General features: G+C 45.9%; 1 protein-coding gene across 4 annotated transcripts; it reads left to right on the top strand.

Moving 5' to 3' along the window:
* The first annotated feature begins 220 nt into the window (after positions 1–220).
* Positions 221–9,103, top strand: zbtb18 (zinc finger and BTB domain containing 18). Of its 4 annotated transcripts, none has more exons than XM_044373598.1 (2): positions 221–728; positions 6,212–9,103. In XM_044373598.1, the coding sequence occupies exon 2, from the start codon at positions 6,229–6,231 to the stop codon at positions 7,924–7,926; it is 1,698 nt and encodes a 565-aa protein (XP_044229533.1). In that variant the 5' UTR covers positions 221–728; positions 6,212–6,228; the 3' UTR covers positions 7,927–9,103. The 4 variants fall into 4 exon arrangements, with proteins under 4 accessions (XP_044229533.1, XP_044229532.1, XP_044229531.1 ...); XM_044373597.1 differs by lacking the exon at positions 221–728 and adding an exon at positions 771–1,065; XM_044373596.1 differs by lacking the exon at positions 221–728 and adding an exon at positions 3,027–3,284.
* The last annotated feature ends 1,756 nt before the right edge of the window (positions 9,104–10,859 follow it).

Genomic DNA, 10,859 nt, shown 5'->3' with positions numbered 1-10,859 from the left:
GTCCAACCAATGTAGCCTCCATAATTGAACGCGTTACTGCTCAGCACCGCCGGAAACCAATATTTTTTTTCCCCCGTCTCAAGGTGGTGCACCTGCTCACATCAGCTCCGCCTCCACCCCCCCTCAACAACAACCCCCCCCACCCACCACCCCACGCCCCCCCCACCCCCACCCCCCCACCGCTCCAGTGGACTACAGTACCCAGTGCGCACCGCGCCGCTCTCCACTCTCTCGCTCTCCGCTGCGCCAGTCCGCCTCACTGACTCGCAGAACCAGTTGGTTTGGCCCAAGCTCCTTCTTTCCTGCCTTCTCGCTGTGTGTGTGTATGTGTGTGTGTGTGTGTGTGTATGTGTGTGTGTACTGCTGCTGTTGTTGTTGCCTGGTGTCAACCTACGCCGACGAGAGAAGAAGACATATCCCTCCCTCTCCTCTGTTAGAGGGCCGCTTCCAATTTGCCTTCACTTTCCTCCTCGCCGGCACCATTGGCTTCCGCGCCGTGCCAGTCAACTCGCCTCCTTTCCCAGCCCGAGTTGAGCAGCAACAGCTCGGAAACATCTGGCCGCCGCAGAGTGCTAGACTCCCCGTCCCTCCCGCCTGCCTGGTCGCCTCGGCAGCCTGTTATGGAAATTAGTCCAAAGTCAATCTAGTTTTGTCTCCGAAGGAAAAAAAAAGAAGAAGAGAGGAGGATTTGACGGAGGAAGCAGGGAAGACGTTGGACCTTGTTGTCTGTAAGTGCTGCTTCTAATAACCGGAGTCCGATTAAAGGAGGCTCAGGAGAGAGAGAGAGAGAGAGAGAGAGGGTGGGTTACGGAGGGGAAAAAGTAGCTAAACCTTCCTTAGCATGACTGTGTTGTCTCCACGCACTAATAGTTGCCATGTTAGCTCTCCCTCCGTGGTGTTTTAGCAGCTGTTGTCATAGCACCGAGGCCTTCAGAACAACTGTAAATAGCTCAATATTGTAGCCTGTTCGCGTTACTTTTGTTAGCCACGACCGGGCTATAGCTAGCAGCGAGGGTCAGTGTGTCCGTGTGTCTCTTTCTTTCTCTTTTCTTGACATGTCTTCTGGTAAGAAATTAATTATACTCTTCTTGTGTTGTTAGTTTGTTCCCGAGTCTCGCAGCCTCTCTTGTCAGCGGCGGCGACGTTACTTAAAGTTTTATGCTAATTTCCTTTTGCTGGTTAAAGCTTATAAACAGTCATTGTCATGGCTGACAGTTCAAGCGTCTTTAAAATGTTGTTTAGTTAAATTTATACAAGACGGTTGTGATCATATTGCTGACTTCTGTGAGTCCTGGACTAGTATATGACACTGTCACGCTATTAACTTACAGTCTGTCAAAAGTAAAACAGAAATTGAACTGTGGTTGCAGCCAAACAGCTTCTCACACGACTTTCTAACACTGCAAATTAAATATGCCAACCGAAACTGCAGCGGTGAAGTTAATTAAAGTTTAAGTTAGATAATTGAATGTTTCAGACTTGGAAAAGCAAGGCTTATTTTTTACCCCAGTTTATTAAAGATTATGGAAGTTGGATTTTGTAGCCAATTAGGAGCGTTTTTGCAGCAAGAACCTATTTAAGTCATTTTTCCCCCCTTAATTGCGTTTTTTATTGGACATCTGTAAGTAAAAGTTTTACATAGGCTATTGAAATATTCGTAATTGTTTATAAATGTTGTATGTACTCACATGTTGCTCTGAACGACGCATTAAAAGACAAGGAAAATATTACAATTTAACCTTTACGTTTATTTGTAGCTGTGATAAAAAGTTATCAAGTTTTACTGCGTGTTTGTCTTTTAGTGAAGACAATATTTTAATGGGCATAGTTCGCCACCGTGGCCATATTAATCTTTTGGACTTAAATAGACAAAAATAATATGAATAACATTGAAGATAAAGGTAGTTTTATCTCTACTGTCCTATGCATTAAAAAGCTGGACATTCACACGCTCCTAACGTGCACACTTTCACTAAAACGAAAGCGAAATAAAGCTGTTGTAATAAGTTTCTCTCCGGCTTATTAAAGCCTTGTATACCTTTTGTTTGGGATTTGCACTCATTAGGTTCTTTCTTTATGATTTGCTCCCATTGTTTCCACATTTCATTTCTGTTCCTGTCAGTTGTGCGAAGGGTCCGGGTAAAGAGGGGGGAGGAGCAGGGGAGTGGAGGGGGGGGGGATTTTTTTTGGAGGGGGGGTGGATGGATAGATGAATGAATGAGTGAGTGAATGAATGAATGCAAGACGAGGCAGCGGCGCTGAACCGTAAAGAAGTGGAAAACAATATCAGCTGCGTGCGTCTGTCAGTTGCAAATGTGCTGTGTTGGCCTTTGTTTATAGTTAGTGGAAAGAGGCTGAGACATATTTACAAAAATTCACAACACTAGAAAATATTTAGGAAAAAAAAAAGTTTTTACTCAGAATCCCTCTTTATATATTGTAAACTCTCCCTTTCCTTCATAGTTTTGGTCGCAGTAGGTGGTTGGGGTTGCATGATTTGGTGAGTTAAACTCTTTCGTTTTTAGTGTTTTCCAAAAACCAAATCAGCATCCCACTGCATTTAGTAGACCCGTGTTTTTTTTCCCAGGGAGAGAGAGAGAGAGGGAGAGAAAAAGGGGGAGAAAGAGAGACAAAGTTGCGTGGTGTTGGTGTTGGTAGAATGAAAGAGGAGTCTGGTGGCAGGAGTGTAGAGGAGGCAGCATATGGCTGTAGAAAGAGCACAGCTGGAGGTAGCATCTCCATCTGAGGATGATGTCAGAGCAGCTGACAGGCTGCCATCCACCCCACCTCCTCCTCCTCCTCCATCCCTCCACCCCTCCCCAGTCCTTTATTGTGAGTCTCAGCGGCAGCCTGGGAGAGTTAGTGCTGTGTGTGTGTGTGTGTGTGTGTGTGTGTGTGCGCGCTGTGTGTTTGTGGCTGCCGATCAGCGCCAGTTAGAAGAAGGAGGAGGAGGAGGAGGAGGAGGAGGAGGGAGGGAGGGAGGGAGGGAGGGAGGTGGTATCTCGTTCCCCCTCCAACATCTCCTCCACTTTGCATCTGTCCCTCGCAGTTTGAACAGCGTGTTTTTTTTTTTTTTTTGCCTGCCTCCCTCTTCTTCTCTCCTCTTCTACCCACTCATTGATTCAAAGAGAGCGAGCGAGGAAGAGAAAGAGCAAGAAAGAAAGAAAGAGAGAGAGTCAGAGAGAGAGAGAGAGAGAGAGAGAGATACACACAGCCATTCCCAGCCAGAGAGCCAAGCTATTCTGCTACAGTGGAGTTAATCAAGTTGATGCATACTGCTGCAGGTATCGTTTTGTGTGTGTGTGTATGTGTGTGTTTGTGTGTCTGTGCATGTGTGTGAGACAGAGTGAATAGAGTCGGAGCGTTCGGGGGTTTGTGGAGTAGTTATTTTGTTTTGTTGTGGGGATCGCCGGTGTGTCAAACCAGTGTGAGCGCTGTGTGAAACTGCTGGTGAGTGCTTGAGTAGTAAACTCGTGTGTTGGTGCTGCCTGTCTGAGGGGTAATTGCAGTCCGGGAACACTCTGCTGTGTATTTAGTTTGTTGTCTAGAGAGAGAGAGAGATGCATTTAAAACTCTCGTTCTGTTCCTTATTTGTGTCGTCAGGCATTTTTGTCCGGAAACTCATTAATTGAAAGCAAAGTTACAAGTGAGGAAACAATTTTTTCAATAGAGCTCAGTTCTTGTTTTTCCCAAGTAATAGAAAAGTTCTTTCATTATTAGAAATAATGCTTTTTAAAAAACATTTTAATAAAAAAAAAAAAATCTAGTCATTTTTTAATTAGTTAAATTTGAGCACAGTAAAATACTAATTTTTAGTTGATAAAATAATGTAAATAAAAGGAGCAGTTGTTTAATCCTCGTCATCTAATCTGTTTTTTTCTCCCGGTTAAATCTAACTCGCTGTAAAATTACTTGAAAGCATGTGCGGTCTACTCTACCCACTTTTTTCCCCTCCTGTCGGCTGGAGTAGAGGAGACTAATTTAGAAGTTGCAGATTTGAGCTGCCTGAATTGGCTAGACAGCTGTAATCGCACTCCCTCCTAGTCTTAATCTCTTTATCTGGCTAGCAGCTGCCATATGGCCCCCGTCAGCTGGATCAGATGTGGGTAAGCCTCCCTCCCTGGCCGTCCCAGCCTCTCCCTCTCCCTCCCTGCCTCTCTGTGTCTCTCTCAGACCCCTGCCTGAGCTGGCTGGCCGGGCCGGGTGACGGGCTGCTGCCCTCCTGAGCCTCCGCCGAGGGCTCCCTCCCCACCGCCGCCACTGCCGTCTTTATTTTTAGCCATCTTTAAGGATTAGGATTGATGCTGTGACGAGCAGGGCACTTACAGTGATTGTATTGTAAATCTTCTCTTCTGGGTGGTGGTGGTGGTGGTGGTGGTGGGCGGAGGAGGTGGGGAGGTGGGGGGGGGGGGTTGAGGAAGAGGGCAGCTTCTACCACGGGGCGGATGTGCGGGGTTTTTCTTGTAAGATTCAGATGGGAGGGAGTGCGTGAGTGAGGGATAGTGTGTATGTGTGTGGAAGGAGGAGGTGACAGAGGGGTTTGGCTGGACAGAGGGGGTGGAAGAGGGGGGGGGGGGGGGGGTGGGTGAGGTGGGAGGTGGTACACCCTTGTCCCCGTAAGCCCCCTCATTAAAAGCAGTCTGAATGAGCCGGAGGGCGAGCGCATACACACACACATACACACACATACACACAAACACACACACACACACACACACACACTGACATTCTTGGTTTAGCTTCATTCAAATGAGGTGATTTAACTGCTTTGGTTAACACAGTGCAGAGCGGGACCGATGTATTTTCTCAGGCAGGACAAATCGACTTGGTTAACAGGTGGGACTTAATGATTTTACAGATTTTATTCTCGCTATCTTCTCCTGTCGTCTTTCACATCCGACGATACAGTAGTTTATCGACTAGATAAATTTAACGATACTTGAAGAGCATCGCTGCAAGTTTTCTGCCTTTTTTCTTTTTCTTTTTTTTTTTTTTTTGCACCTTTAATCTTACACCTAAAGCCGGCACTCGCAGGTTAAACGAGGGACAAGCTGTTTTGTTTTCGGCAGTGCTATTTCAATTGGCCAGTTTTCCTGCTCGACTTAGCCTGTGGAGGTGGTTGGTAGGTAGGCTGGTACTAAGTGTGTGTGTGTGTGTGTGTGTGTGTGTTGTGTACGTGAGGACAGTGTGTACAGCTGAAAGCCGGTTACCTAAAAGGGCTGTGCCAGGCCAGGCCAAAGTGGGTTAATAAAAATAACCAGCGTAGGAGCAGCGACAATCCAGGAGTGCAGGCAGAGGAGGAGTTAGAGAGATACAGAGAGAGCGGAGAGACAGAGTAGAAGAATCTGTCGCTGGTGGTTTACCTGTGATTAAGTCTTTCTCTGTAAAAACTGAACTAGTGATTATTTTATTACAGTTTTGAAATACTATTATTTTTGTCCGTTTGCTTTTTATTTACACTTCATAAAGTATTAGAGAAATAAAATGAACATTTTGAATCATACGGAGGAATGTATGCGTGACCCTACAGGCACCTGCATGGTGTTTCTGAATTTGAGCAGCAGAGGTATTTCTGTTGATGTTGGATTATCTAGTACACATGGAAAATATTAATAGAGTTTGAATATGTAAGGTATCTTTGCTGCATGTTTTGTCGTGTTGTTTTTTTTGTTTCTCTGGGTTCCTGTTTTTTACTGACCTACCTTCTCCTGGTGTGTTTATTTCGCTTGCTTGTCGTCTTGTCTGTGGTCTGTTTTCAGCATCTCATGCCATATGTGTTTTTTGTCTCTTCTGTCTCGTATTTCTCTGTTTTTTTTTTTATTGGCCACATTTGAGATAATTTTGTTTGCAGAAAATTTGTTGTCACCACAAAAGCCTAAGTGATGATATAAACAGTGCCATGATCTCTACGCTTAACTTGAATTTTACCACAGACACATTTAATTTGGAAATTAAATCAAGTCTGTTGTTTTGTCTCTAATTAGAATCTCTGTTTATGTTTTCTCTGAATTTAAATGGTCTTTTGTAGGATTTCATCTACATTTAACTGTTCTTTTTTCTTGCGTATTTACCTTTATTGAAGCAAATATTTTATTTAAAACTTTTCAAGGCCTCGTCAAAAATAGTTATAAATTTAAAATCTGACATCATGGATACTGAGACTTTTATCAGACATAAATCTAACTTTGACTCTGTCTCTGTATGGCTGCAGGTTATGAGGACGGCAGGATGGAGTTCCCAGACCACAGCAGACATTTACTCCAGTGTCTGAGCGAGCAGCGGCACCAGGGCTTCCTGTGTGACTCCACGGTGCTGGTGGGCGATGCCCAGTTCCGTGCTCACCGTGCTGTGTTGGCCTCCTGCAGCATGTACTTTCACCTCTTCTACAAGGACCAGCTGGACAAGAGAGATGTGGTGCACCTCAACAGCGACATCGTCACAGCCCCGGCGTTTTCCCTGCTCCTGGAGTTCATGTATGAGGGCAAGCTGCAGTTCCAGGATCTTCCCGTAGAGGATGTGCTGGCAGCGGCCAGCTACTTGCACATGTATGACATTGTCAAGGTGTGTAAGAAACGTTTGAAGCAGAAGGCCACAGCGGAGGCAGATAGCACGCGCAGAGAGGATGATGGTGGATCCAGCTGTTCCGATAAGGCCGATAGTCTGTCAGACGGTTCTACAGGCCGGCCTGCTACTGCTGACCTGCTGCACAGTGATGAAGAGGAGGAGGGCAAGGCAGAGGGAGGACCACTGTGGCTGAGGCTGCCGTCCGCTGACAGACCAGGGACACCAGCCATTGCTACAACCAGCCCAGGCCACAGCGAGGCGGAGACGCAGGGTGGGGAAGGGCTGGGGGAGGGAGGGAAGCTCCTCTCTCCGGCCGGCAGCCCCACCAGCTCCACTGGATCTCACTCCCAGAGGTCCCACCGCTCTGTGAGCTCTCGTGGAGGGCACAGGGGCAGGAGGGTATCAAATGATGCGGCTGACTGTGTCCTGGACCTGTCAGTCAAGCCGATTGCCGGTAGCAACCACAGTAACCATCACCAGTCCTATTTCAGCGGAGCAGCTACACCAGACAGCCTCCAAAGTCCATTGGCTGTGAGGGTGAAGGTGGAGAGGGGCGTGGCTTCAGAAGAGGAAGAGGAACTGGGCGGTGGGGACTACGAAATGGAGCACAGCGGCATTACCAAGGCAACGGTTCCCAGCACCAATGGGGGCCTGACCCACCACGGGGTCGGAGGGCCGCTGTCGGCCCAGAGGAGGCTCGGCCTGGAAGCGCACCTGTCCGCTCTGCGAGAGGCCTCTCTGGCCTCAGAGCTGGAGCGGGACGAGAAGCCCTCGGCCACAGCAGATGACGAGGACATACTGGGCGGTGAAAATGAGCGCGCCCAGGCCGAGGCAGCCAGCATGGATAACTCCCTGCTGCCCTACGTCTCCAACATGCTGTCAGCTCAACACACCCAGATCTTCATGTGCCCGCTGTGTAACAAGGTTTTCCCCTCCCCGCACATCCTCCAGCTTCACCTCAGCTCCCACTTCAGGGAGCAGGAGGGCATCCGCTCCAAGCCCGCCGGAGACGTCAATGTGCCCACCTGCACCATCTGCAGCAAGACCTTCTCCTGCATGTACACGCTGAAGCGCCACGAGCGGACACACTCCGGCGAGAAACCCTACACCTGCACCACCTGCGGCAAGAGCTTCCAGTACTCACACAACCTCAGCCGTCACGCAGTGGTGCACACGCGTGAGAAGCCGCATGCTTGTAAGTGGTGCGAACGGCGCTTCACGCAGTCTGGGGACCTCTACCGACACATCCGCAAGTTCCATTGCGAACTGGTCAACTCGCTGTCAGTGAAGAGTGAACCGCTGGCACTGCCCAATGTCAGGGATTGGGCGATTGAGGACAGCTCCCAGGAACTGTGGAAGTAGATACAGACTGCTGGGGTGGATAAAGGGAAAGAGAGCGGAGAGTTAAAGAAGGGCAGAGAGGCGTGGGGAGGTGATAGGCAGGTGGCAAAGTTTGTTATTCGGGGTTTAAGTGAGTCATGTTCTTGTATGTCGCAAAATCTCATTCAATTGCACTTTAATAGCACATGAAAATGTTACTACTGAGTTTTTTTTTGTTGTTGTTTGGGGAACTTTGTTTTTATTCTATTTTATTCTGAATACTTATTTTTTATTGGCACAAGTTCTGTTCGGTGGCTTTCATTGCGTCTAAGGACATGGGTCCCAGTGAGAAGGTCTCGCCTTTTTGAAGAGTTTCCACTTTGTGTTTCATCTCTGACACATCACTCCGACGCTGGCCAACATATTGGTCCCAGTTCCACAGACAGCAAACACCACGGCAGGAGTTCAGGTCGAACACACTGAAGTGAAAAAGCATTACAATACACTAAACGGGTACTGTGATCACCACGAGTCGATAACCACCACACACAGTTTGAAGAAATGTGTGTGCGTGCGATACTGCACTACTCTGGCAAAAACTTCACCTGACGTGCGTGAGCGTGTATGAGTGTGGTTTGTGTGTATTAATTTTATTTTCTACTGGCATGGAGGTGTTGTGGCGAAGCGCTCCCCGCTTCTCTTGTTTAGCTCTTTGGTGTTGTGTGTTCAGGGGAAAGCTGACTGACTGACAGACGAACTGATGGCACTCATGCAATGCACAGTCTCCTTTTTTCACTTCCAATCAATTTGAAGTATTTTCTAAAAATGAAAAGACCTTTACAAATTATTATGATAATTATTATTATTGTTATTAATAGAATTCTTTTCTTAAATCTAGCTGGCAGTCTTTAAAACATCTCTTGTTGAAAAGGTATTTAATTTAAGGTTGTTGTATATTGTTCTGCTATAGTTTTAAATCTTAATTTTTTTTTTTTAAATTAATGATTATTATTATTATTATTTTGTTACTTTTTTTGTAATGGGACCTGCTGTTGTTGCATGACGTCCAAACTTGTATATTTTAAAATAAAAATGTGAATTTGCTGTATTACTGTACACATTGTAATTGATCAAATATTTGACAACGGGCTTTCCTTTTCTTTTCTTTGTGAATACTACTCCAGGGTGCGGTCTGTTGAAAAACTGAATATATTTCTCACGACTATGGAAAAAAATGCATGAAATTTTGATTTTGTCTTAAACCTTTAAGTTGTGGTTTTTGCATCGGGGGGTGGGGTTGGGGAGGGGGTGGGAGTGGGTGGCGGAGAAATGTTTGAACATTACACTTTTGACAGTGAAAAGGTTAAGTTGGAATTTTTATACTCGTCATAGGTCTGTCGCTGGGCTCCTAGAAGAATGTTACCGAATGTGTTTCCGTTGGATGTTGAAGCGATATGATGAAGCATTTTAAAGCCTGTGTCTATATGCACTGATCTCTCTGCTGTGTGTGTGTGTGTGTGTGTGTGTGTGTGTGTGTGTGTGTGTTTATGAGCGTGTGACTTGGCTATTATCAGTCAATTTAACCTACTGAAGATCTACTGTACGTCCACCCAGCACTTCCTCCTCCTGCTCCTCCTCAGGCGTTAAATTTCTCCACTGCTGTATGCTTGTTTTCCATCTCTGTCTCCGTCCTCTCCAGCTCTAGGCGTGGTCAAGCCATTTCTTAATAATTTCTGCTCATTGGGCACTTATTTCAGGTCTGTTGAGTGCAGTTACGTGGCTCTGACTTGGCTAAAGTGTGAAGGACACAGAGAGAAAGAGAGAGAGAGAGAGAAAAAAAGAAGGAGAGAGGCTGAAACTGAGCTGTCCTGCTGAAAGTTGAAGGGTCAGATATCTTTGTCACACTGTTGTGTCGCGTTGAGCCGAGATGTGCTGAGCTGAGCTGAGCGGGGCCGTGCTGATTCAGTGCAAATACCCACCCAACTCAGTGCAGTGCTTTTCACATTGGATGCAGCGGTGTGAAGATGTTTGTGTGTGTGTGTGTGAGTGTGTGTGTGTGTGTTTTCCACTTAAAACATAATCCTTACTTTGAGATGGGAGAGAATTGGCATGCCTGAATGCACCTTTTTAAGCTAAAAGACATGAAATCAGAATTTTTGCTGAAAAGATGCCTTTATTAAAAAAAAAAAAAAAAACATTTCTGACGCTATGGAAGTATTTGATACTGTAGAGCATTGAAAAAATAGCTGTTTAAAATCATGTATAAATTCATGGAATTTATTGAATTTATCAGAAAATGATGTCTTATTATATTTTGATCATGTGATTGGAAAAGTCTTTTCTTTTTGTATGTGAATGTTGTATTTTGGGTTGGGGCTACATCAGTTTAATTTTTCAGTTTTTTAACCTCTTTTTGTGATGATTTTAAAACTACTGGTCAAGCGTTTATACAATCCAAAAACATTTGACACAGAGATACTGAAAAGTGAACGCTCCACATTTTTTCCCCCCCCTCACTGGCACTCCTTCGGTATCAAACCCTCAGATCTGTGTGTATACGTGTGTGTTCATGCCCCCGTGGACGTGCATGTGGTGGGTGGGGTGGTTGTGCGTACGTGTGGGGTTCTGTGTGCCGCCCTGTCATCTGGTGGCACCTACAGGCTCTGCCAATGCAACAGTGTGGGTGACATTGCGGCAGTTTGCACCGCGTCGTCTCATTTTTTTTTTTTTTTTTTTTCCTCAAAACGTTCTTTCTTCACTGGCAGCGTCTCTGCATATGGGCTCTCTCCATCCTGCTGTTGTTTTCATCATTACTTCTGTTTTTTGTTTCTGTTCCTCTGGTTGTACTTGACCGCCTTAAACTGCTGTAGTCCGGGCTGTTTTATTATTTTAATTTTTTTTTTTTTTTTTTTTTTTAAGTGTGAGTGTGGGGTGGAGTTGTGGGAGTGAAGTCAACTGCTCAAGACGCTCTGAAC

The sequence above is a fragment of the Thunnus albacares genome, chromosome 14 (genome assembly GCF_914725855.1).
Source record: "Thunnus albacares chromosome 14, fThuAlb1.1, whole genome shotgun sequence".
NCBI classification, from domain to species: domain Eukaryota; kingdom Metazoa; phylum Chordata; class Actinopteri; order Scombriformes; family Scombridae; genus Thunnus; species Thunnus albacares.
Note: the sequence above shows the minus strand (reverse complement) of the source record. Positions and strands in the feature narration are given on the sequence as shown.

Coding starts and splice junctions, on each gene's coding strand:
- zbtb18 (XM_044373595.1), top strand. CDS start 4,797: ATGTATTTTCTCAGGCAGGACAAATCGACTTGGTTAACAG. Junction 4,837..6,211: donor CAAATCGACTTGGTTAACAG/GTGGGACTTAAT, acceptor GTATGGCTGCAG/GTTATGAGGACGGCAGGATG.